At 46.3% G+C, this 27,233-nt stretch overlaps 1 protein-coding gene across 1 annotated transcript in view; it reads left to right on the top strand.

Moving 5' to 3' along the window:
• The window catches only part of RTN1 (reticulon 1), a gene marked incomplete at its 5' end in the record, with an annotated part of 123,671 nt that overhangs the window by 62,705 nt on the left and 33,733 nt on the right, over window positions 1–27,233 (top strand). The window contains 2 exons of the mRNA XM_082059555.1: window positions 5,656–6,393; window positions 9,919–10,701. Of these exons, the coding sequence (XP_081915681.1) occupies window positions 5,656–6,393; window positions 9,919–10,701 (1,521 nt within the window). The remainder of the gene's footprint in view (window positions 1–5,655; window positions 6,394–9,918; window positions 10,702–27,233) is intronic.

Below are 27,233 nucleotides of genomic sequence, written 5' to 3'. Positions count from 1 at the left end.
AGCCTTGCTTTGAAATCAGCCTTTCTAGGGGAGAGAGTAATTATAAAATGAAAAGCTTGGCAGAGTGCTCAACCACCTCCTTGAGCCTTTAAGACAAGGGGTGCCAAACTCATTTTCACCAAGGGCCACAGCAGCCTTGTGGTTACCTTCAAATATAACTGCTGCATTTATACAGCCCTAAAATTACATCCAGCTCTTTGAAGGCAATAGCAAGGCTGATGTGGCCCCTGGTGAAAACGAGTTTGACACCCCTGATTTAAGACAATGTAGGATGTCTTTTTAAAGAAACAGGCTTTCGTGAGTGCTGAAGGACAGACACTGCATATCTGAGCTCTGTGGTGCCTTTGCAGGTCTTGAATCAAAGCAAAGTCACTGTGATGGAAAATGCTCTTGGTTTGGTTTTTGGCCTCCTTGTTATTTGAAATCCCTGGAAAATGCCTAAAGGGTACTGGAGCCTGGGAGTGATATGTGGTCTGAGATACCCTCTAGCATCATTTGGGGCCAGTCAAGCAAAAGTGCTCCCCTTGTTTATAGGACTTTGCTTCATATTATCTCTAGTCCATAAATTACTGAAGGTCAAACACATCCGAACAGGACAAGGTGGACCCTCTTGCCAGGAGGCTGGGATCTGTGGGGACACAGGAATGAGCTGGGGAGACCCTGCTCCTGGCAGATCCGGGATTGCTGGCAACAACTCCTGAGGCTCAATATCCAAAGCAAAAGTCAGAGCCAGCTATTTTAAAAGACTTACAGGAATTTACTGGAAGCGGCTTGGTCACAGTGTTCTGCTTTTGTCTGAAAAGGTTGCTGAAACCTTGATTCCTCCAGTTGCAACCAAAGAGCCTTCCTCTTCTCAGTGCGGCTCCGGGCTGTAAAAATAGCATCATCTAATTAAAGATTAGTTCCCCCTCTCCTCTGCTGAAAAATTAATAATTCCAACAGAATCACTGACACATGATAAATACTGAACCCTGTGTTGCAGGGTTGCCAGTTCTGCAAAACTGAATTTTCGTGTCCTTCTGTGTCAGTCTGTCTGTGCATTGAAGGTCACCAGAGTTGTACGTGAAGATTAAGAAAGGCAGGTTAACGGGGAAACTGCCTATTTTATTGAGAATTGAACACAATATTCTGAAGGGATTAATTTGAAGACAACTTAGTGTACTCTACTTGAGGAAAAATAAATCAGTTTAATGTAACTTAACTCTGTTATTCTCAGCTAACTTTTTGTTTCCTCTTCCAGTATGGTGCAGCAGTTCAGCTTGCATTGATCCAAACTGGCCTTCAGCTGCCTTTCTTAAATTAAGAGTTACTCTGCATGAAACCAATGATTCCTAAATTATTTCCTGTGTCAATTGCTAAATAGCTCTAAATCCAATGCTGTAGGAGAAGTTCTCTGGAGCATTCACTTATTCTGAGGAAACAAAACAATAATTTTCAATTTATTTTTTTTCTCTTTACAGTTGATGAAAACACATGGAACTTGCTGAGCATCTCAGCTGCGCTCGGAATGATTGAATCAGACCCATTACTTCTTAGCTGGTTGCAGGAAGTAAAATTCTTTCCTGAGGGCTTGTATTACAAGAAAGCGTGACTGCTGCTCTCAGGCACTGAATAGCTTTGCTTTACCTAAATTGGCAGGCAAGTTTTTGGGCACATTTGAGTGAAATCCAGATCAAAAAAACCAACCTTTTGTAACAAGGGTAAATTCAGACCTGATACTGCCATCCGTTACCAGTGCTATTCAAGGCTTCTCCTTCCCACGGATATTGAACTAAATAAACTTAAAGTCAGCAAGGGCTTTGCTTAATCACCAGGCTCTGAATACACCATTCTTCAGCAAAAACCTGCTCAGCTGTTACAGGTTTCTGTGTTTTTAATAGCCAGCCTAATAGCTGATAGATTCACACTTCCCAAATAAGAGGCAGTTTTACCAATGGCTGTAAATCATTCCCTGTGGAAATGGAGAGTTGCATTAAATCCTAGTAATGAGGTGATTTCAGCTGTCTTCAGTGCTTTGAGAGTTGGGATCCCTCTGTGTCCTGCCAATGTGAATCCTCTCTTAGCTCACACATGTGCCGGGACATGCTCACACACCCTTTAACTCTTTGTCTTCCCTCTAAATCCCAGTAAGAAACACATTTTCTTGTTTCATTGTTATTTGCAAAACCAGGAAAAAAAAGTTTACAATCAACACTGAGTCTGTTAAAAATTGGGTCTTGTGTTAACATCTGTTACAGCATTGGTTTTGTACTATTTGAAAATGAGAAATGATGTTTCTTTCAATGACTATTCCAGGGTTATTTTTCTTTCTGGTTCTGAACAACATGAGAAATAGGATGATGTTTTCCCAGGCTTTCTATCACAGTGGCTCTCCTGGCTTGCTATAACTCCTGCCATGAAGCACCTGACACAAATGCATTAGAAACCCTTTCACTGCTCTATTGATCAGCATTACTAAGTGCTGTAAATGCATGTGCAGCTGGCTCATGTATTCTGTGGACAAAGCAGAAATGAAAGCTGCAAACAGCATCCATGAATAACAGTTTGAAGGCGACTTCAATCTCCTTTGACTATGCCTGTGCTCCCTCTCTACTAGCACTCATGGAATGTTTGTCAAAATTGATTTTTGCTCACTGATGGTGTTGTAATGGTGCATTTTTCATGAGCACCTGGTGCAGAAAGTATTGCACAGCAAACTTGAGCTGGTCCAAAGCCACTCAGAATCAATGGGATGTTTCCAGTGAATTCAGTGGACTTTGGACCAGGCCCAGTAGGCTCTGAGGAATCATCTAATGGAAGAGCAGCCCTGAAACCCCATGATTTAGACAGCCACTCACCCAGCACAAATAGTAAATTACCCACAGCAGATACTGGCAGCAACAGGCATGAATAATCTGGAGTCAGCAATTCACAGCCTGAAATATGTTGGCTTAAACAAAGCATCAGATAATTCCAGCTAACTGACACATTTGTGAAAATCCAAGCCTGTTTATGGGTAATTTTCAGAAAGGCAAGTTCAGCAAGAAAAAATTTGAAAGAAAAAGAACCTGTCCTTTTTTTTGCTTTTTGCTTATTGATAATTTAGAATTTTGGAGGGGTACGAGCTGTCCTTGCAAGGCACTGGATGACCTCAGGTAGGACCTGATGTGGGTGCCGGACAGTCCAGCTTGGTCCTCATTTCTTCTGCTTTTGTTTCACTGTGGTTTTCTGCTTAGAATTGATTCTCATATACCTTTGCTGATGAGACTGAGTCATTCGGAGTGTCAAGGACAAGAGCTGCCCGTAGCGAGTTACAAAAGGATCTTGCAGCCCTGAGTGAGCTGGCAGGAAAACAGCAGGTGAAACTTAGAGTAGGTAAATGTAAAGTTACACAAGAAGGAGGGAAAAATCCTTCCCAAATTCATTTGTGTAGGCAAAGTGTCCACAGGGAACCTCACAACTCTTGAACAAGATTTCAGCTTGATCATTGATATTTCTATATAAAGTTCAATGCGGTGCTTCATAGCAGTGAGAAAAGCAGACTGAAGGCTGGGACTGATGATGATAATTTTTCACCCCTTCACAGCACCCCTTGCTCTGTGCTCTCATATGGCAAACACAGTTACCTTGAATCCCTGGCCATGGGTGCGGGGATGGAGCTGCTGTCAACATTGTGTGTGCAGTAGCAGATGAACAGTGAGGGCTGGCAGGGAACCAGCAGCACCCAAAGTTGGTGAGGATGGACACGGAGGAGCAGGCAGGGTAGGTGGGATGAAAAGCAAGGCATGGTGCTTTTAGGTTGCTTTTTCCCTGTGCTACCAGGTTTCCCCTTTTAAAAGGGGGAGCATACAATTCCCACCCTAAAGGCGATCCAGGGTAGAGAACTTGCTTGCAAGTCATCGTAGCACAGAGTAGTGCAAAAATACATATGAGGGAAATGGTCCTTCTGCCTTTGTGCAAGGCTTGGGTTGCGCTTGTCAAATCCAGCAAGGCTGTGCAGTAAAATGAAGCCTGTGGTTACATGCTGAACAGTGTTAAGGGGGGGTGGGAAACAGTTGCTTCAGGGCTCGCTAAATGAGCTGCACGTGACTAACGCATGGAGGGCTGTGGGGAAAAAAAAAAATAGTTGTGATGGTATTTAGAGATGGTATCGTTATGTATGTGCGAGGGGAAAGAAAATAGCCAAATGCAAGCAGCTTGGGAACTTTCACACTGACATTTCTCAGCTTCTGGCTTTGCAGCTGCAGCAACATCCCTTTAACATTACTGTGAAGTTTGCATTGTGCGTGGTAGCCTGGGACATGGCACACGTGGAACGGGTCGGGAGCTCCACCTCACTTGCAGGGTGATGAGCGGAGGTTGGAGAAAGCCGGCCAGCCCCTGCGATGCTGCGTGCATCAGCGCACAAGTGGTTAACAGACTGTCGCCCTCCTATAGGTACCAGCTCCTACAGGCATCAGTGTTGTTCCTCTACATCCCTTTTCCTCCAGCTCTTATAAAAATATGTTTCTGCACTTCCCACCTCTCTCATGGGGGATCTCACTGTTCGCGTTGTTGAGCTGTGCTTTATATTGCTGCTGCAAATAGAGGCCATTGTTTGTAATTTAATGAACGGCATCCCCAGGAACTTAAAGCATGGCAGAGGGAATTAGAGGCGGTGCATGAAAATGATGCATTGGGCGTGGGTAGAGGTTTAACCACTTTCATGCCGGCACGCTTTGTAGGTGATGCGCACAGGGTAAGTCTTTCTGGGCATGTGGAAACCACTAACTGGGGATGTTTAGTCTCTGCCCTGGTGTTTCACAGTATCACAGTATGTTTGGGATTGGAAGGGACCTCAAAAGATCATCTAGTCCAATCCCCCTGCTGGAGCAGGAACACCTAGGTGAGGTTGCACAGGAACATGTCCAGGCGGGTTTTGAATGTCTCCAGAGAAGGAGACTTCACAACCCCCCTGGGCAGCCTGGTCCAGTGCTCTGTCACCCTCACTGAGAAGAAGTTTTTTCTCAAATTGAAGTGGAACCTCATGTGTTCCAGCTTGATTCCATTACCCCTTGTCCTATCATTGTTTGCCACCGAGAAGAGCCTGGCTCCATCCTCGTGTCACTCACCTTTTATGTATTTATAAACATTAGTAAGGTCCCCCCTCAGTCTCCTCTTCAAGTGGCTACTGTTGAAAGAGAAATTGTAAAGCTACCTACCAAGTTTCCATCTCAATTTCTGTCCAGTACAAATTTTTTTCTTAATTAAAAGTTTCCTTTGTGTGAAATTTCCCCATTTCTCTGTATTAAAATAAAAAGAAAAATCTTTTTGCTCAGATTTGTTTTCTATTGGATTTTTTTTTTTTTTTTTAGGGGTATTGGATGGTGAGTCCCTGAGTCAGATTGTGAGGGGAGTTGTGGGATTGCCAACATTGGCTGGGAACTGTTAGCAGCTATCAGGATTGTTATAGCTATTTTCGGATACAGCAGCAGCTGGAAGCTGTGTCTGACAGATGTGCCACTACATTGCCCAAGGGTGTTGTAAGAGACAGTCCCAAAGAGCTTGCAAGCAAAGCCAAGGCTGGTGCACAAAACAAATCTAAATTCAGTGTGGGGTGAGTACGGCTTTGCAGAAAAATCGATGTCTGCAGGCACTTGTCTCATCACTGTGCACCATTTTGTGTCTTTGCTTTAGGTGTCACAGCCTCATCACATCTCTTCGACTATGGCTCCACTGCCAATGGGGGCGACAGCTCCTTTTACACCTCTCTGATCTCGGATGTCCACTACACCACCCCACGGGACTCCACCTATTTCACGGGCATTTATCAGCAGGAAAACAGCCCCATTCCCTGTTCGGGTAGCACAGAGGGGTTTAACACGCTGGGGCATCCTGTTCAAGATATGACTGGGTTTGAATCCCGAGGCTTGTTTAGCTCAGATTCAGGAATAGAGATGACTCCTGCAGAGTCTGCTGAAGTTGATAAAACCTTAGCAGATCCCATGAAAGTAGAAGCTTATAAATACATGGACATAAGCAGATCAGAAGAAATAAAATACCAAGAAAAACATGACCTGGACTTAGAAGATGAGAGCCCAGGCCTTATTGATAAGTACCGGGGTGTACCCACCAGGTCCAGCCACACTGCTGAACCTCAGCAGACAGCTTCAGAGAGCATGAAGGCAGCCAAAGAGCAAGACCTGCTTGAAGACACAAGGTCTGGAGATCAGCATAGTGCCTCTGTGGTTGCAGCCCCTGTGAAGATCACGCTCACTGAGATCGAAAACACTGGGGAAGCTACCAGCAAAGAGGCGAGCCCGACTCAGCCTGAGACCGGCCTGAAGCCGAGACACGAGGTGGTACCAACGGTGACGGTGTCGGAGCCAGAAGATGACAGCCCAGGGTCTGTCACACCACCGTCCTCTGGCACAGGTAATGCTGCTGTATGGCAGTGTTTTCAATCATGTTAGAAATTACTATTTGTTAACACCTCTTTGCTCTTGCCGAATCTGAGGGAATGGCAGGAAGACGTGCCAGGGGAGGTTTAGGTTGGACATTAGGAAAAGGTTCTTCACCCAGAGGGTGCTGGACACTGGAACAGGCTCCCCAGGGAGGTGTCACGGCCCCAAGCCTGACAGTGTTCAAGAAGAGACTGGACAACACCCTCAGACACATGGTGTGAACTGTGGGGTTGTCCTGTGCAGGGACAGGAGTTGGACTGGAAGATCCTTGTGGGTCCCTTCCAGCTCAGGACACTCTATGGTTCTATGAAGGCTGAATTGCTAAAAATGAGCGCTCTTGTCAAATGAAAGTGCTGCTTTTAGAAAGTGCTGAGGAGGGAAATGTTGTCACCCCATTTACAGAGTAAGGCTGGAGGGACAAAAGGCCCATTTCTTTTAAAGGCTTCTGATTTCTGCTGGAGGAACACTGAAGTCCATCATTTATAAATTTTCTTACTGTCTGATTGCTTCAGTAGTAGATAATGTCTATTCCTCATTTTCCCTATTACACACTGCTGTACATTGCTAAAATATGAAAGTAGTATAGCATTTTAAAAAGGAATAAAATTCTGTGATGGGAAACAGAATTTTGAGACTTGAAATTGAATTCCAACATCTTCAATTAAAGCCCTTTGACAATGACCATTTGACATTTAACAATGAACCTCCTCAAGCTAAAATAGCCATTGCTTTAATGGTATCTAGAAGCCATTTAAAAATCAAGTGGAATTACCTTAAAATAGCAGTCTGGGATTTCCACCCACACTTAATACCGATCTTTAGAGAAATACTTTGATTTCTATCCGAAACTGAGTGTGTATTTGCACACTTTCACACATGAAAAAAGTGATAGAAAAAGTTAACCACATCTGTGAGATTTTCCTGCTTGCATCAGCCAGAAACTTTTGATAAGCAGACTTGAGAGTCCTATTTTTCCCCTTTTATTGGACTGGGTGACATCACACACTACTTCTGAGGGAGGCGTGCCATTTTTTATCGATTTATACTTTTTGCACTAAGAGGTAATTAAGCACTTTAGGCACTAATTGTTATTTATTCAGTACTTGGCAACTGTTCAAGGCTCGTTTGTGACACTTGATAACTCTATCCCATCAGAATGGCTGAACAGTACTTGGCTGAGCATCACGGCTGCTGCCTTACTGGGAGGCACTGGTGTGGCTGGTGAGATTGTTGGCATGGAAATGTTCCACTCCATGGGCAAAGATGATCCCCAGTGCTGCTGTGGGAAGTCCCACCACCTTGCATTGGGATGCTGGAAAGCCAGAATCACTACTTATTGATTTCGTTAGGGAAAAAGCAGGCATCTTGCCTTTAGGGATGGCTACTGCAGTGTTTTTTATCTGGATTTCCCCCGTTCCCGCAGCCAGGGACATGCTGCACCCAGACTCTGCATTCATAAGAGGTAGAAAAGTAAAACCTGCCCTCGCTATTTCTGCGCAGTGACCCAGCAAAGTCGTCACTCCGAGATACCCCTCAAGCATCCTGGCAAAGCCCCCATTCCCCCCCTGCTTGGATCAGGTCTTTTGAAAATGGTTTGTTTTTAATTGCTATCCCTCCTCTTTCTGGGGAAGGAAGACATGGCCTGTTCATACGCTGTGCCGGTGCTGAAAGGCGGTGAATATTTATACACTTCCCCGTGCCAGCGGTAAATATGACACCCTGCTGCTGGCCACAAAAGACTTTTTTGTTTGCAAGGTAAATGCCGTGGCTGAGAGTTACAAACTGCCAGGGCGGACAGGAGCGGGGTGAAGCCGTGGGACAGCGCGTTGCTGCGCTACAAGGGCTGGTGATCACATGCCTGTTTGGACGAGTGCCGGATTAAGTCATTCCTCAGGGAGAAAATGCTTAACGTGTGGTAATGCAGGAGAGCGGTGCGGCTCAGCTGGGCTTTCTGCAGCCAGAGGAAAAGGATGCACGGGATCCTGCTCAATGCAACAGAAAATTCCCAGCATCCACACCAGAGTGTGTAGTAACAGTCCCAAACACCATAATCCTGTTTGTGGCCATACTCTGGCTTGCAGAAGGACTTTCTCATGCAAGCAAAATGTGTTAGAAGAGAGTTTGCTGGAGGAGCTGCAGACGTACTAACAAGATGTGCTCAAAACTGATGGTGATGTGTATTGGCAGGTGCACAAACCAAAACCACTTGGAGGGGTGTGGGAAGGTTGTTTTTCTTGCCCATCTCCCAGCAGGATGTCATGGCTTGGGTGGTGTCATTAAAACCTCCCCCTTTACCTGATTCATCTTGGCAAAAGCATATGATCAGGAAGAAATCAGCTATGTTATTGCAATGAGAAATTAAATCAGGAAATAGCCCAAAATAGTGTTGTGGGGTTTTTTTTCCCCAAGTTACATCTGATACAACCTCTTTCCCACCTTCTGTTGTAGAGGAGCTTCCAGAGGTGGCCAACACAGCCGTGTGGCCCTGGGGAGTCGCTGGCAGCAGCTGCACCCAAAGCAGTTCCAACCTGACTGTGCAATTCAGCCTTTTTCCCCCCAAAAAGGGAGGGTCTTGTGTGTGGATGGCAGCTGCACCTCATGCTGCCTCCATCACCTCTTCTTGTGAGCACTTAACAAAGGAAGTGAAATTGCATGTGATTTCATTACAGAATCCCATGTGGTAAAGGAATATACAGGGAGGCGGAACAGCTGGGAAGTCTGGTGCTGGGCTCCCTTTTAGTATGGGATGTGGGCTCCTTGCTCATCCTGGGTGACCCGCCAGCCTTTTTAGCTGCTCATTTTCACTCTCCAAGCAAATCTTCTTAAACATGAGCCAGAAAATGCAGATAATATTTTTTGTTTCAAATTTGGGGTGACAAGTTGGTCAGTCATTATTTTGGTTAATGTAGTTCTTAATTATCTTAAGAATTACAGTTTAAAAAATGAGTTTCATCCTTGCACCCAACTGAGATAAAAGCACTTGGAGAATTCATTGCCCACCCCCCTGAAAAAAAAGTCTGAAAAAAGTTTGCACCTGGAACATTTCTTGCCTCAAAGTTTGACAAAATTACTTGTAACTACACATGGGTTGTTGTGATCACCAGTGCCAGGAACCAACCAGCCCTGTGTCCCCAGAACAGACCCATACACATCAGTGACAGTCAGGTGCTGTCGTGTGTGGCCTGAGCCCACGTTCCTCACAAGTGGTGATTTTTCTGGTGAAAACCATATTGTTGAGCCACTGGCCAAGCACTGACCAGCATTGCCGTGTGCCTTGTGCCTCTTTCATAATGAATATGTGCATGGAAAATGCTCTGTAAGGATAAGCTGTTAATACTGTTAGTCATTCCAGACAGGGAGATTTCTGCCTGTGGTACCAGCCCTTGTAGAGGCATCCATGCTAGTGTGGAATCTATTGTGTTTGTTGCCTAAGCAGACAGAAAATCTCATTTTTAACTTTTTTACTGTTTTTTTCCTCTTTCTTTCTGGGTGGCAGAACCATCTGGCTCAGAGTCGCAGGGCAAAGGCAGCCTGTCGGAGGATGAAATCATTAGTGCCATCAAGGAAGCAAAAAACTTTTCCTTCGAGACCCCAGAGGTGCAGCGGTCGCCAGCCCTTTCCACTGAGAAGAGAGACCAGCAGGCCAAACCTGGGCGTCCTGCCGTCTCCTCATCCCTGGATAACGAAGCCAGCAGCGCTGAGTCGGGGGACTCGGAGATCGAGCTGGTCTCGGAGGACCCGCTGGCTGCCGAGGAGGCACTGCACTCCAACTACATGACCTTCAGCCACATCGGAGGGCCCCCTCCATCACCTGCCTCCCCCTCCATCCAGTACAGCATCCTGCGGGAGGAGCGGGAGGCTGAGCTCGACAGCGAGCTCATCATTGAGTCCTGCGATGCCTCGTCGGCCTCCGAAGAGAGCCCAAAGAGGGAGCAGGACTCCCCTCTGATGAAGCCCATGGTCATGGACATTATCAAGGAGGAGAACGTCTCACGCACTGATGCCTCAGACTACGAAGCGAGTAAAACAACAGAGAGCAGGATGAACAGGGAAAACCTGGCAGAGTCTGCGTCCCACCTGAAATGCTCCTTTGTTGCACCAAAAGTAGGTGCTGAGCCCCCGACCTCTGCTGTCAGCACCGAGGAGCTGAAGGAAAGAATAATCCTGAAGAAACCCATCGAAGAAACTGTTGTTAACCAAAGTAAAGTGTCTTCCAAGGACTCTGGCAAAAGAAGTCCCATGGCTTCGCCCCTACTGCCATTTTTAAATAAGCAGAAAGGTAAATGCAGATGTTTATGTTGCTGTTTTTTTATTTTGCAGTGCTGACAAACGTGGGGAGGAGGGAGAAGCGCCTGTTCCTTGTAGAGGAGATGTTAGTAGTGGTGAGCAGGGGGTGTTGCTGGCACTGGACCACCTCAGCTGCAAGCTGGGCACACCTGTGACAATGTACACATCTTCTCTGACCTTCCCATTATCTTCTTTTTCTCCTTTTCCTTTCCTTTGGGAAAAAAATATAAAAATGCCAGGAACAATAATTTTTAGGCTTAAGCATGTAGAGATACTGGCTCAAGCAGGAACCCCAGGAACATGTGGCTGATTTGTGCATCAGATATCTGGAGGACAAAGAAAAATAAACGATCACTTTTTTCTTTGCAATAATACCTGCCTTGCCCTAGGGAAGGGGTGCAATCAGGAGGGTGGTCCTGCCTCTCCCAAAAATGTGAGGATAATGTTTTTGAGGATACATTTAGTAAAAAAGATTTGGAGGAAGAGAGGGACTAGGTTTGGTGAGTCTGGTTGTTACTGAAGCTGGTGCAGCTTAAATGAATTTGACACCCTCCATTATGAATGAGGGTTTTGTGTACACTTCCAGGCTGGTGCAGGGAGGCAGGTGGCTTGGGGTTGCTCATCCCAGCTCTGCATGCCTTGGGGGGCAGCCTGTGTGCCCCTCTGAAAGCCCCTTCTCTCATCCATCTTTGGGAGGGGGACGGGCAGGACACTTCCCTAGTACTCAGGTGAGCTCAGGGGCACTTGTCTCCCCATGGAATCCCCTCAAAGCTGGTATAGAACCAGCCAAGGCCAGATTTTGCAATTTGGACCCATCAAACCTCTAGAGCCAATGCCAGGTTTTAGCCAGAGCTAAACCCTGGGGACCAAGGGGTAGCACATGGTCATGCACACTGACACTGCCAGGGGTCCCTGCAGCCTGTAACTGCCATAGTTCACAAGCCACACAAGAGAAAAAGACATTTAATTTTTTGCAAGATGCCAACTCTGAATAGCCAGAACCCTTGTCTGCCTCTGGCTTTGTAGGCTGGTGTGGGAGAGAGGGACGGGTACTGGGGCTGCCCCTGCTCCCCTCTGCCCTCTCCCCCGGCTGGACTGGGGGGCAGCGACTGTTCCTGGTTCTTCTATCGGATGGGGCTTTGCAATTCAGAAAGCCGCTGCTTCCTTGCAAACAACTGGGTAGAGGTGGAGAGGGGGCAAACCCCACCTGTACTGCTTAGAGAGCATCTTTTTCTGCTGTCCATGTTTGTGCAGACGTCTGAGCACATGATGGCCTGGAGACGTGGCAGACACGTTTAAGTGGCACGTTTTTACAACTGCTTTATCTAGCGCTGGGAACCCAAGCGTGCACATCTAGTAAGGAAACGGCCCGAACTTGCACAATGTGCTGAGGACTGCAAGATCTGCAGTGCAATAAAATATGTTAATATTGATATTCTTAGTGATAATGAACTAATTACATATAATAGGCTGAATAGGAAACATATGATTATTGCTTGTATGTTTTCCTGCTAGGTTCTCAGAGCTTGTGATGTTGTGCTGTGCGTCTCTTACCTCCCTCAGGGGTAGGATGAGCTCAAACCATTTCCCTGCCCCTTCCCAAATTCCCCTGTTGTGGGACTGGCCCAGGCTCTACCCAAACTCTGGAAGCTGTAGGGCTGATTGAATTTACCTTACACACCTTCCTGCCTGGAGTCTCTGCAACCATGTTGTGTGTTGTTCTGGGCAGACAACTAACTTATTTGGTTTTGAATTTGTGGAAAGTAGCTGGGGAATACCACACAGGCAGCTTTTTGTCTGTCCCTTAATTTTGACATTTCAGGTGTTATTACAATTTTCAGTCTTCCTTGATCTTATTCAGATTTTTTTGGCCTAAGTTTGAGTCTCATTTAATTTCTGTCACTGCCTAAAATTATGCCAACAGAGGCTTGTTCTCAGAGAAAATCCCTGTGTGTGTGAGCAGACATTCTTCTTGCATCTCAGTGCATTTGTATTTCCTATCTGTGTTCCCATAGAGTAGTAGTGGCAGCAATGTTTCCTCCAGGACCGACAGACACAAGACAGCTAATTACTATTTTGCGGTGTATAGAGGAGTGTTTCGGCATGTGCTTTTCTGCCTAGAGACACTCCAGTGCCTAAGGCAAGGAAAACAAAAACATAAAGCCTCTCAAGAAGCTTGTTGCTAAAACCTGTGTAACTCTTTAAAGCTGATTTCAAGGTATGGGGAGGTGGGCTCTAAATAAGAAAATATGGATGACAGTGGCCCATTTTTGTATTGAATGGGCCTCTTCTTCTGACATGGGAAAGGAGATTCTGCCCCTCACTTGCCCAATTCACGTGAAACACTTCAGTGGTTTTTCAGTTATCAGAGGTGAACCAGGGGATGTGTTAACAAGCTTGGTGGAACCAGAGCCTCCCCACTGGGTCCTGCCAGGCTCCATCAGCCTGGAGCCACATCTGCTGGCAGGGAAGTGATGTGGCAGAGCTCATCCACGGGGACAGGGATTGCCTTCATAGCATCAACTTGACGTCTTGGCAGAGCTTTACATCATGGCATGGTATGTGTGATACGCCAACTCAGGCGCAGCTGGCAGGCATTTGGCACAGACCACACTCAGCCAAAGTGATGAGCATAGAGGGAGATGTGGCAGTGCTGCACAATGGAGGTGCTGCAGAACAATGTCAACCAGAGCCAGAACAGCATCATCATTCCTTAATTTAGAGAATTATCTTAATTATAGTTACCCGTCATTAAGAGAATACTAAAAAGATGTGACCATGTGCTTGTTAAAAGATAGAAAACAGAAAAACCTTCATTGTTTCCTGTTACGTCCTTGTTACATGTCACCTCAGAAGCATCATGCTACCACCACTAATCCTTATTAAGACATGTTGGTTTTAGTGGTGTTCACAAAGTGATCCACCTATGACCATGGGAAGTCCTCCCTCAGTTCAGGTCAGTGTGTTTCTGGAGATTCGTAGGAAACCATTGGTTCAAATGAAACTGTTTCACGTGCCTGGTTGTGTTTCTGACCCCCAGCTGTAGATCTTTCTGTGGCCCTTCGCCACCTCATTACCAGATATATGTAATTGAAAAATAGCCATTTGTTTCACGTGTTAACTATTTCACAGTGCAATACTGTAATTCCGCTAAGGAGTTTTCTACTCACATGCTTGGCATTGAATATACTTTACATGGCTCATCGGAAGAGTTTGCCCTGGGCTGGCAAGACAAAAATTGATTTTGAGTGAACAATCTGAGAAATACATAGAGAAGCTGTGCAAAGTGAGAGCCCAGCATTCAGCCTCACCCCAGGAACAGCCTTGCTGATAGTTTTGCTGCTGGCCTGCAGCTTAATTCCTTAGAGACCTCTCTGGTGTGTCTGCAAGGAGTGCTGAAATCACAGCCGTTCCCCTAAATAACAAGGTGGAGCACAGCAAGTGCATGTGTGTTTTGCGCAGTGATAACTCAATGTCTCTGATTAACGTCTGTTGCCATCCAGTGGCAATAACAAAAATGGGCAGTGACTTCTTACCTCCATTTTACTGGAGCTGATTACCACGATTTGAAAGAGCAAAGCTGTTCCCGTGCCGGTAACCACCAAGCAGCCTCACTCGCTTTTCCCCGTGGTCAGAAAGATTATGTCGCCTTGCATTTGCTGTTCAGCTGTCACTGCCCCCACATCAACCCTGGCATCTCCTCCCAGAGGTGGACACAGCCCCTATACAACAGGGCTGAGAGCACATCTGGCTGTGGCTCTGCAGGAAGGGAGCTTGCCAGCTCAGTTTCTTTTTTTTTTTTTAATATATATTTTATACTCAGCCACAGAGAAGGACGACAAGATGCATTTGTGTTTTCCCGTAGTCAGAGCAAGGAATGCAGATTTTTAGGTTTGTTCCAAGAAAGCCCTGTCTTGCAACAGATCTTCACAGAGTTTGGAAAATAATACAGCTGATTGGTGTGGCCTGCACAGCGCTGTGACGTTGTGTAACTCAGGTGACATCCAGAACGGGCTTGCACATGGCTTCGGCATGCAGGAAATTTCAGAAAATACCTACTGCCCTGGAAGCCTGCATCTTTTGTCCGGGGGCAGTTTGCAAGAAGTTCAAAAAAGCCTGGACGAAGGCAGACTTCTGCTAGAGAGCATTTTGGCCGAGTCCTTTCCCGTCTTCTCTTGCCGTGCCTGTCACAGCTCTCTGCCAGGGTGACCTGGCTTATCCCATGCTGGTGTTCCACAGCCTGGGGACCTGGTTCTGAGTGGACATTTCCCTTATGTTGGGGCATCAGGTCTCTCTCCAGTCTCTCCTTCGGTGACAACATTAGGAGATTCCTTCTGCTTGATCCATTTAGTGAACATTCAGCAGCTTGATACCTTTCAGATAACGTCTGAGCTCAAGTTAAAAAAAAAAAAGCGGATGTTCATAATAATGTTTACTTTAATTTTCTTTTTATTTTACGACAAAATTCAGCATAGGGAAAAGTAAGACCCAGTCCCAGGGCTGTGGGGTCATGCAGTCACTCACATGCTAGGTGGCACAACAGGTAGGACCCAAGGTTCAAGCCAGGTCCTGCTGGAAAGGCAGTCAAATAAAATTCATCATTTAAAATGCTTTATTCTGCAGCACAGTTCTATGCCACCATGCTATGAAGCATCCTGATTGTAATGCCTTATGAAAGGCTTTTGTAACATCAATCTGGTTAGTCCCCTACAAGAGTGTGTCCTTACTACACACCCTTTGTGGCTGTTGTGGCTCTAAGCACCTGTGAGGGACACCAAGGTTCATGGCCACCCATCTATATGTGGTAGCCCAGTGTCTCTCAGGTAGTGTCATAAGCTGCAGTAAGGATCATTTTGGTTTTGGGGTGACACTGGCAAATGCTCTGGGTTGAAGAACATGTTTCCCTCCCCTCCCTGGTGCCTCTTGTGCCATCCCATGGTGTCCGGGGCTGTCACTTGGTGGATAAGCATCAGTGTGGGCTTTGCCCCTTTAATCTGTCACTGTGTCTCCCTCTGGTGCCACAGACAAACTGATTTTACACAGTTGCTTGAGATGTTTTTCCAGCAGAGATCTGGGAGAGACCTTAACTTACTGGAAATACTTTTTGTTCAGCAAAACATCGTTTGCATCATGTTAGCACGTCTCTGCTGTTGGAGGAGTTGCTAGTGAGGCATTTTTCCATGGGAAGGGGATGTCTGGTAGGATGATTTAGCAATCTGAGGCTCATGTCTCATCTGCGTGCTTTCACCAGGCTGGCTCTGCAATCAGCAGCAAGCTGGGCCATGGCTTAAGCATACGGTAATGTTAGTTTAATATTTTAGTGCCATCTGCTGTAAGTGCCTCCACACCCTGGCCCATCTGTTTTGCCTGCTTCAGTTTGCTTTTTATGGGGCTCTGGTAGCTTTGCATCCTTTGGAAAGTCCCTGCTTGGAAAAGGCGTAGGGGAGAAGGATGTCCTGCCTGGGGATGGAGTGTCTTTGCCTTCCGATGCTGTAGAAGTGGGGTAAAACCTGCCCAGAGATGTAAACATGCGAATTTAGGCCTGGCCTAGCCACAAAATCTTGGAGTAGATTGGTGAACCTCTGTGCACTTGCCTCCCATGTGGAATAATTTAGGTGGGAAGGGATCTGTGGAAGCCTCTAGCCGAACCCCTTGCTCAAAGCAGTTTGGTCAGGTTGCTCGGGGCTTTTCTGCCTCTGTCCATCTTCTCAGCAAAGGCAGAGATTTGGGGGTAGCTGAGAGCTGGAGCCTGTAAATCTGGGTCTGTCCCATGATGCCACCTCAGCACCATTAGCTGCAGGCACACTGCAGAGCAAGGTACAGGAGACCTGTCACTCAATGTAGCTTCATGCAGAGTGGGCTGGTGGGAACTTCACAAGGTCCAGAGAGCCCATCTCCTGGCCCACAGCCAGGATCCCTGGTAGCGCACACTTGACAGATGCTTGTGACTCATTTGGAAAGGCCTCTGTTGGCAGATCCTCTACCAGCTCCCAGGCGTCTATCAAAAACAGTTGCCATTCTTCCATCGTTCTTTACTTTAGGCTAAGAAATTCAAACTTCTTCAGTTTTTTCTCTTTTGTCAGGTTTTCCAGCTTTCTGAATGGTCTTTTTGTTCCCTTCATTCTTTTCTACCATGGGTTGAATCCTTCTTGAGGTGGAGAGGGTATTTGCATGGAGGAGCTGGGCTGGAGAAACCTGGAGAAATTCAGGTCATGGTGGTGGAAACAAGCAGTGTACACACCAGCAGGTTTGTGCTGTACATGATTTCTCTTCCATTCCTCCCAGACCTTTTTATTCAGGGAGGGAGGAGTGACTTTGGCACTTTCTGGCTTCAGGAGTGGCTGCAGGATCACCTGTCCTCACCGCAGAGGGGACAAGGAGACCTGATGGTCAACATGCTGGCTCTGGGGTTCTCCTGGAGTCCTGCTCTAGTGGGAGCATAACTGGATCTCCTAAGTGATAAGCAGTCACTTAGAGGAGATGCCTGGGCTCTGGAAAGGATCAGAGCGAAGCAAAGAACAGGGGATTTCCTCTCTCCCCTCCCCAAATGATGGCTTGCTTGGGCAGTGGCTGGGATCAGTAACCACCAAGTGCAATGATGTCCTCTCCTGATTAGCAGCATGCACAATAGTGCATGACCTTGATATGACCTTCAGAAATGTCTCAATAAATCTCATGCCTTTCAGATCACAACCTCTGTTGTCCATAGCCTGAGCGTTTGGCCCATTTCACCTCTGGCATCTGTTTCCTTCCCTGATTTTTGGATGTGCTCATGAAAATTACTTTCAATGGGTTGGGTAAGGTCAAACGTTTAAAGCAGAAGTGTTGAAGCATCTTAAACACAGTAGCTGGATGCTCAGAGGTGCTTTTAACATTGGCATAGCTTAAAGTAGGAGGATCATACGTCTTCTCTTGGGACTGCTATCCACTCCACTGCCTGTGTATGAGTTAAGTACAGAGCTATAAAAATTTATAGGCTTTATCCTTCTGTTTTCATATATCTTCCCTTTAAGAGGAAAAGACTGCCTCTGAAGAGCTGTCATAAGTCATAACACTCAAACAGAAGTTTACAGACCTTTCTGATAGATATGACACAAGATGGTGTTTATAAAATGTTCCTGCAAGGTCAAGATTGTAATCCTGACCAGTAAAAAGAAAAAGAGCTACTTGTTTGACTACATACAGATGCCTGATGGTTATATCAAATGTTTAAATCAAAGCCATGAATGGCAAAGTCTAAGCCAAGCACAGCAAGTTGGTGGGTATCCATACAGAAACAGCAACTGCTGAGAAGAGGCCAAAGGAGAAAGATGTGTAACGTGTGAAGATCGTCCTCTGTGAGCTGTGCTGCACAAGCTCACTGCTCGCTCTGCCCCTGTCCACGTCCACATCCACATCCATGGCCATGCCAAGGTCGCCTCAGTCCTGCTCCAGGGGGAGGCAAAAGGAGACAAACGCTCTGCTCATGGGTGATTTTTCTGTGCACGTGGACAAACAATCGCAGAATCACTCACAGTTTAAGCACGTTTTGAAAGCCAAAATCTTGACGTGGTGTCCCTTTCGGTGTCTCTTGGCATCAGCAATCAATGACTCAGCTTTCAGGCAAGGCTGTGACCCTGACAGTCTCGTGCTAGCCAGTTTTTCCCAGATGCCTACATATATATATATATATATGTAGATTCTTTGCCTGAATCCTCCGAGCAGATCTCAGAGATCTGTTATTGACAGAGAAATTTAACACCTATTGATAGCTTTTCTGTGGCTGACACAATATATAGTAAAGAGATATGTTTCTTCTGGGTGTACAGAAACAAGAAAGAAAAACATCATATATAATGAAAGGCAAAAGTTATATCATCTACAAGGTTTTTCCATAAATGATGTTAAAGAGGTTTCTCCATACCCAATTCAAGTTTTTAGCTCAGAGGTGCTCAGGGAAGTTTATACACCATAATACAAATGAGGTGAAGGAAAAAATGCAAACATTTTGCTTTTATTAACACAGAATATTTTGCCTCTTAATTCAGTCTTCTCGCAAGTGTAATGTTTTGCAGGGAACTTCTGGAATATTTCATTTCCTGATCTTCTTGGAATGTTGCTTCTGAACCTCTGCAATGCTCTGTGAGCTGGCAATCATGGGTTTCCAACAGTTTTATTGATTAATTCTGAGTATCGACTCATTTCAGGTCAGATTTAAGTGTATGATTAAGGTCTGGTGGTACAAAATACATCTCTATTTCTCAAGCAGAGGTGAAATATGAACTTTTGAACTTGTCTGGCAGTTTCAGGGTGGCTCTAATTCTTCAGGTGTTAAACAGAATAAGGACTTCCCTGAGTATTGCTATTTGTGTCTGGTAGGTAGCATGAGGTTAAAATTAACGTATTTGACTGTTGTGAAGGGTGGGCGTGTGACAGGAGATCTCTACTGGGAATAAAACCTGGAGGTGTGTATTGATTTAACTGTTTTTTCCTTAGCTTCCGAGAGTACACGGCTGATTAGGACATAATAGCAACATTGACTGAAAAGGGGACTTTTTTTTTCCTCAGGAGACTTCTGTGCTCATGTCAGTTAAGAACAATATAGAAAGTAAGGGACGTGCAGTGAGTGAACAATTCAGAGAGCTTGATTTCCCCCTGAAGAAAATGTGGTGATTTTGTTACTTTAACTCTTAATCTTAACTTGGTTACTTTTGTTTTATTCCTCTGCAGTATTTTTTCCTAACTCTCTTGACCTTTACTCAACTTGGGAAATCTTACCTACTGTTTTATTTTCTAGAGAGGTATCACAGACATCCTCTCCCCCCTGATTCTGACAGCAGCTTGGTGGTTACACAGGAACCGTAGCAGCAAGAGGTCATTCTGGTGTTTTGATTTTGCAGCACTTCATTTCATAGAATCATAGAAAGCTAGGGATTGGAAGGGACCTCGAAAGCTCATCCAGTGCAATCCCCCCATAGAGCAGGAACACCCAGATGAGGTTACACAGGAAGGTGTCCAGGCGGGTTTGAATGTCTGCAGAGGAGACTCCACAACCTCCCTGGGCAGCCTGGGCCAGTGTTCTGTCACCCTCACTGAGAAGTTTCTTCTCAAATTTAAGTGGAACCTCTTATGTTCCAGCTTAAACCCATTACCCCTTGTCCTACCATTGTCACCAAGAAGAGCCTGGCTTCATCCTCGTGACACTCACCCTTTGTATATTTATAAACATTAATGAGGTCACCCCTCAGTCTCCTCTTCTCCAAACTAAAGAGCCCCAGCTCCCTCAGCCTTTCCCCATAAGGGAGATGCTCCACTCCCTTCATCATCTTTGTTGCCCTGTGCTGGACTCTCTCCAGCAGTTCCCTGTCCTTCTGGAACTGAGGGGCCCAGAACTGGACACAATATTCCAGGTGTGGTCTCACCAGGGCAGAGTAGAGGGTAAGGAGAACCTCTCTCGACCTTCTAATACACCCCCTTCTAATACACCCCAGGATGCCATTGGCCCTCTTGGCCACAAGGGCCCAGTGCTGGCTCATGGTCATCCTGCTGTCCACCAGGATCCCCAGGTCCCTTTCCCCTACACTGCTCTCTAATGGATCATTCCCCAACTTATACTGGAACCTGGGGTTGTTTCTGCCCAGATGCAATACTCTACATTTGCCCTTGTTATATTTCATTAAATTTTTCCCCGCCCAGCTCTCCAGCCTGTCCAGGTCTCTGGATGGCAGCACAGTCTTCTGGCGTGTCAGCCACTCCTTCCAGCTTGGTGTCATCAGCAAACTTGCTGATAGTGCACTCTATTCCCTCATCCAAGTCATTGATGAATATATTGAACAGTACTGGCCCCAACACCAACCCTTGAGGCACTCCACTAGATACAGGCCTCAACTGGACTCTGCCCCATTGACCATGACTCTCTGGCTTCTTTCCTTCAGCCAGTTCGCAGTCCACCTCACTACCTGATTGTCCAGACCGCACTTCCTTAGTTTAGCTATGAGAATTTGTGTGTGAGGAATACAAACGAGTATGGAAAAAAAGCTAATGCTACAAGAAGACAGGTTGATTTGGGTGGCAGTAATCTTCTACCTCCACCACAAGTCTGCCAAACGTCACCCTGTCTGTGGTGGGGACATTTGGTGATATCAAAGTTGCTTAAATCAGCTCTAGCCATGAGAGTGAAGGTTTATCATTTTGGTAGCAATGATGGATTTCACACGTGCTCAGAGTCTGGGATGCTCCAGCCAAGCATCGTTTATGACAATTTGGCATACAAGGATCCTTGTGCTTCTGAAATGGGTTTTTCTCCACTCAAGAGGACTGAGTGTTTGTTTCCTGCATATTCAGGGCTCAGAACACACAAAGCATGACAGATTTGCAAGCCACGTTATGCAGCAGTGAATAGTTTGTGTGAAGAATACCCTGCCAGTTGGGTTGCTTTGAGTGAGGGCTCTTTACCAGAAAACTCATTTTAGGCTTTATCTTCCTTGCAGCTTCAACCTGAGTCACAGGTCTATGCATTGAAAGCCCTCTGATATCACTTGCTTGCAAGAAAACTTTCCCACCTGGTGCCATGTGATTTTGTGTGGAATTGATGATCTCTTCCAAAGGTTTCGGCTGGTGTCGGAGTTTGCTTCATGTCGCAGCTCCCCATAGGAGTCTCTTGTAACATGGGTGCCAATTAGCTCCACCTGGGTGCTGCCAGTCCCCCTGCAATTCTCTAACATCACTGGAAGTGATGTACAAGCTTTCTCACGGTTCACATGAAAATAACCCACAACTCAGTTCATTAGAGCACAAACTACTGTGAGCGGTGACCTCAGGAGTCCTCTAGAGCTGCAGTAATCAGATAGTCAGTATCACCTTTGCAAAAAGCCATGTCTTAGAGAGAAAGAGGCTTCCAAGGCAGCAAATTTAGCTTGGAATAAGGATTTGGCATTAGACTACCCAGATTGCCAGATAAAGTAGGAATCCCAGTAAAGACTGTCCCCTTTCAAACTGGATCCTAAAGAATAATTTGCCAGGGAAACAGCTCTTGGTGTTGCTACACCATCTGACTGGATGTAAGCACTGTTGGAACCGCATGTCGTACAAATGAGCAAAATGTAGATTTTTTTTAATTGCATCTTATCTTTTCAATAGAAGGTGTAGTGAGATTGCAAAATTTAAGGGCGGGGGGGTGGGGATGGGGACCAAACAAACATAACCAAACAACAACAAACCCAAAACCCAAACCAAAAAAACCCTCAAACCAAACCAAAACAAACAGAGATTTCCGAGGTCTGAAACCTTGGAGGTATAAACCCTCTGCCTTACTTGATGTTCCTTGGAATCCACAGTGGTGTAAGATCGAAATCCAGCCTCTGACAATCCCAGAGCTGCTGTTTTCACAGCGACTCATTTAAAAGCAACCTAGGAGCTGTGCTCACTCAGTGGGTGCTCTTGGCAGGGGCAGGCATTGTACAGACAGGTTTTTCTGCTTTCTTTCAGAAATATAGGCAGTTCCTTACAGAGACGGGGGGGAGTTATTGCAGACATCCTAATGAAATGCTGATAGCATCCACAAAACAAGGTCTGTATCTGGGCAACGAGCAAGGAGAAGGGGAGGAGAGCTTACGGAAGAAACAGTGGAGATTAAGAGTCAGGATTTCTGAAGGTTACTTTGTCGGTTAATGTACCGTTGAAACCTGAGCAGCTATGCTTACTTGCTTAGGTTAAGTGCGAGAGCCTTTCCGAAGGATGGAACTTACTTCCCAAAGCGACAGAATGAGCTGCCTTTGCTGTTTGTCTCAGGCACCTGCACTGGAGCTGCTGGATCTTTGCTGCTGCTGTTGAAACATCAGACCCATGTATACCCATAACTGAAAGGGAAAGGTTGTTGCTCTGACCAGGGAGTCATAAAATGAGTGGGATTTAATAAAATTCGTCGTAGCAATTGTGCCTTCTGCAATGAGCACTCACCTATACGCTGTATTTGCACAGACGGTTATTGCAGCTGGATCTGATGTGCTGACTCTGCTGCCTGATGCTCTCAGACATGATAATTGCACATGCAAACTGGGTCATCAGTTGAGTGTGCAGTTATGTCTGATGTTCCAGGGAAACAGCCCTCGGTCCTTGTAGGGAAAGGGTCTGAGTAGTGCCATTTTTGGGGACTGAAGATGTTTCAGGCACAGTGACAGGACTACTGGAAGCTGAGAACCTACAGGTTTTGTCCATGCTGAGAGCCCCAGTTTTCTCAGCGCTGCAGGTTGGCAGTGGGGGACGGTTAAACAGTCCAAATATCCAGGCAAAGCAAGAAAGGAGATGATATTGTCATCTTAGGGGTTGGATGCTGAAACACGTGCCCACTCAACTTAAAGCCCCTTTGTCTAGAAAAGCTGCTGAAAGGGGACCAAGATTGACTAATTTATCATATGATAAATCAATTTGTAGGGTGTGATGAATTGATTTCACGGCAATAACACCAGGAATACACAAGAGAGCTGGGAAATGACCTCATTTTTTTCTCAATCCTGGTTTGTGAGATCGTCCTTGTTGCGTGGTTATTGACCCTTACATCTAATAAATGTCTGTGAAAAAACAGCGGGTTTTTCCGTCATTCAAAGTGGCAATGAGCCGGAGCAGCAAGGCACCATGCGTGAAGCAGAATGGTTAGCAGCACACCATTTTTATCAAGGGGGTGATTTCCATATATATAGCTAAATTTCCTTATAGCTTTGGTAATGTACTTTCTACTTGTAGATCTTGCTCCTCCAGCAGCAATAAAGGGGAGATTATGTTGGAATGAAGTTTAAATGGAGAAAAAGGCTAAAGAACTGATCCTACTAAGTGCTGAAGCGGCTTTGGCACGTGCTTAATGGTGCTGAATTATTCATTGAGCTGGCTGGGCAAACTGACATTGCGAAGGGAAGCAAGTGAGGGTGCTAGAGAGAAAATGCCAAATGATGTGTTAGTCTAACGCCCCAGTGTCACAGATTTCGCAGAGGATCTGGCCTGGGATCCCACCCCTTAAGTGCCAGTTGCTGCCAGGTGTGAGCCTTTTATTGAGGACAGAGTGAAAGTTTTGGCCATGCACGCAAAGTGTGACTTTGGTGATGCTTTTGGGCTCAGATCAGTTCAGTTTGTGATGGAAGACCTTCCCTTTGAGGGGAGGTATTGCAAAGAGCAGGGAATGTGCAGCAGGCAGCTGTCTAGAGCCAGAGGTGTGGATATAGCAGGTAGAGCCATGAAATCTGAAAGATTAACCCTTGTCAGCCACATCTGCCTGGAGGACTGTCACGGTCCCTTTGGTGATGGACTCGTGATGGTTTGTTTACCTTGATCTCAGAGCGCAAGATTAAGGCAACCAAAAAGCCAAGTGGTTATAGTTCAATCAAACAGTGTTACTTTATTAATTTTCCCATAAAGCAGCACGCGATAGAGAGAGAGAGAGAGAGTAAGGAAAAGGGAAAAGAAACAGGGAGAGTAAAAGTAAAGGTGGGAAGTGAGGCTGCATTTACCACCAGCAGAGCTTCAGAGGCGTCCCTCTGGTCTCCTGTCCCATAGAGTCCTGCCGGTCCTCCGTTGTGGTTCGGGATCCTCTGGTGGGAAGATCTCCACCATGTCCATTCAGGAGTCATCTCTTACGCTTCTTCACCCCCTCTCGCCCCCGTTGTTCAAGCCCAGTCTCCGCCTTGATTTTGCAACCCAGGCTTGTACTGCACAGGCTTGAAAGATTCACGCTTTCTTTTGCCAATTCTACCCTGGCCAGCATTCAGGGGTCTTTCTCTGGTCCATTGTGTGACCTCAGAACACTTGGCGAGCTTCTGGGAATGCTCCTTTTCGTTGGCCATTGTTTGGGGGAGCACGTGGGGGACAGGTGTGACTGAGGCTGCAGGTGAGAACACATCTTCTGGGTCGGAGATACCCTCATAACAATCACTTTCAGGAGGTGGGGGCTGGTTTGGCTGAAGCAGCAGGCGAAGTCCATACAGCAGCCATTGTGAGCAGCAGCCCCCCCGTATTGGAGGAACCAGTGCAACACAATGCTTCTCCTCGGGCCTCTCTCCAAGTCATTGTCCGTGCTTTCTTTCTGTCAGGGTCTCGGTTCTCTCAGTTCCTGATGGCGATGTTCAGGCAAATACTGCTCCATCTTCAGACCGACTCTTACAAGGACATGCCACATCCTCTTTGTCCCTTTTTAAAGTATCTTGCTTTCTTCTGTTCCTGCATCCCTGGTTAAAACTCAGTCACAAGTTTTGCGGTGTCTTCCCCTAGAGCTCCTTCTCCCCTTTCCCTGACCAATCTGGGCAGCTGTCTGCAGGTTTTCCCCTCTCTTCCCTGCACTTGAGATCCCATAGAAAGAAGGGAATGATGTCCCATCAAAGTGTTCTGCATCACACCACTGTGAGGGAAGGGATGGAACTGAAGCCTCATCTTCAGCATGGTTAAGATCTGACCCTCTTCTCAGGGACAAACTGAGGGGAGGCATCACCTTTGCAGTATTCACTGTGCTACAACCCACGGTAGTAGCTAAGAAGAGTATCTAAGATGAGCAGTAGCCATCTAACACATGCCTGAGGTTACATGAGGAGGGGCTGAAAAGATCAGTGTGACTCACAGGTCTGGCTGTGCTATGGTTTGAGTCCTGCCTGGGGAACAGAATCGTTTCCTGGCACCTCTCTGTCTGCTAAGACTAGAAATGTTACCTCAAACACCGTGTAAATGGCTCTGCTACATATAGCTGAGCTCTCCTGGGTATTCTGGAAGAAAATATTCAGAGCACTTGGCTTCTGCTCCTGTTGTTCTTATTTGGAGATGCTGGCAGCTGAGATTTTCAGGATTTATTCAGATGGAAGCTTTACTTTTGCCCTGTGGGCAAGGGTGGAGTTCAGATCTGCAGTTTCTATTCATGGATTTGAGTCAGGCATAGATGTGTATCATACCTATATGTATAATTGTATACCTAAGCCTCCCCATCTCCTCCTACCTGCTCAGCAGAGAGAGTTCGCAGCACTGCTAAATGGAGGTTTTGCAGAGAAAGCAGGGGGACAATCATGCAGCAGAAACACACACAGCAGGAGCTATCTGGTCATTTACAAACCAACATCAGCACATCCAGCTGTGCTCAGCTGCATCCAAATACCTTGTTTCTGGTTTCTTTGGGCTCCTGCAGTGTCCAATGCTCCTTGTTTCCAGAGTCGAAAGCAAGGCCAGCCCCTGTGCCATTCCCACCAGCCACCAGCCCTGCTCACACCTGGGGGTAAGACCATCCCATCCACTTCCAGCAAATACCAAAAAACAGTTGTGACAGTTGGGATTTGTAGCTGACCTGTCCCTAAAGATGTCCCTGCTAGGACGTGCCGTGGGGAGCCTTGAGGTCCTGGTCCCCATCACTCAGCACAGGGGCTCGTCGGAAGGACCCACAGCCCCCACCCAGCCTGTGCTTGTGTTTCCTCAGGGTGTCACATCCAGGTCGAGCCAGGTGTGACCAGGCATGTGGGCCAAGTTCTCATCCCATCCCTATCAGCCCTGACTTGGGAAAAGGAATTACAAACAAGGAAGCACGCACAAAACTTGTGCATCCTAAACCTCCAAGGTTTGTGTTTTCCCAGGATCGGTTCTCCCTTACTCAGCAACAGACCCTAAGAAATGGTAGAGTCCATCTCTGTGAGCTTATTTTGGGTAATCCCCACCAAAAGGAAAAGAAGTTTGAAAAGTCATATCATGGAAGAAGGTTCTGCCACACGCTTTGGTTTTGTATGGGTTTTTTTAAATAAGATTTAACTGTGGGGGATTGAGTCTTTCCAGAAAGGTGAGAATGCAACATGCAGTCACTCCTGCAGGACTTTGCTTTTGCTGACCAAAGTGAAGAGTCTGTAAAATGCTGAGGCACACCTTGTGCATTCTTTTAGCATATTTTAAACCAAAATAGGAAGAGAGAGGATGTAAATATTTACTGGAATTGTGTACCAGAGGGCACCCAGGGATCCACATTTGGATAATCTGCATTGCAAGATAAGTCAGGGGAATAGCAGATGACTTTGAAAGTCTGTAGTGCTAGCCATGTTCCTTAACATGCACAAATTGCTCCCTGATTTCGTAAGGAAAAAGAAAGTTCTGTGCTGGTTTTAGATCTTAGTTTATCTGTAGTGCCTGGAGACCCAGGAAAAATCAGGATCTTTTGTGTAGCAAAGAGAAGAGCAGACAGTAAGATCCCCTCCTTGGAGAGTTTGCAGGGTGAATTCCAGTCTGAGGAGGATTGTTTAATGCATGAAACCAGGAATTTCCACCATTTTGTGCTGGCTGCGGGTCAGCGCTGCTTTGCCTGGTGCTCATTCCTTTCTTCAGTCCCTCAATCCCCTCACCGCGGTGTTACCCTTTGGGTGGGGGGTGGGTGGAAAGGTGAGAGGGAGGGGAGACAAGCGAGAGAGCTGAGATTGGCTCTGCTTGGTTCCCAGACCTTTTCCCTAATTGGATCCATTTGAGAAGGGAGAATTGGTAAAATCCGTGCTGGTGAGTCACGGCAAGCCTGGCAATGTAAGTCAGCTCCATGTACTCCAACTG

The sequence above is a fragment of the Streptopelia decaocto genome, assembly GCF_964273445.1.
Source record: "Streptopelia decaocto genome assembly, chromosome: 7".
Lineage (NCBI taxonomy): Eukaryota > Metazoa > Chordata > Aves > Columbiformes > Columbidae > Streptopelia > Streptopelia decaocto.
The sequence above is the reverse complement of the archived record's forward strand: the minus strand, read 5'-3'. Positions and strand labels throughout refer to the sequence as shown.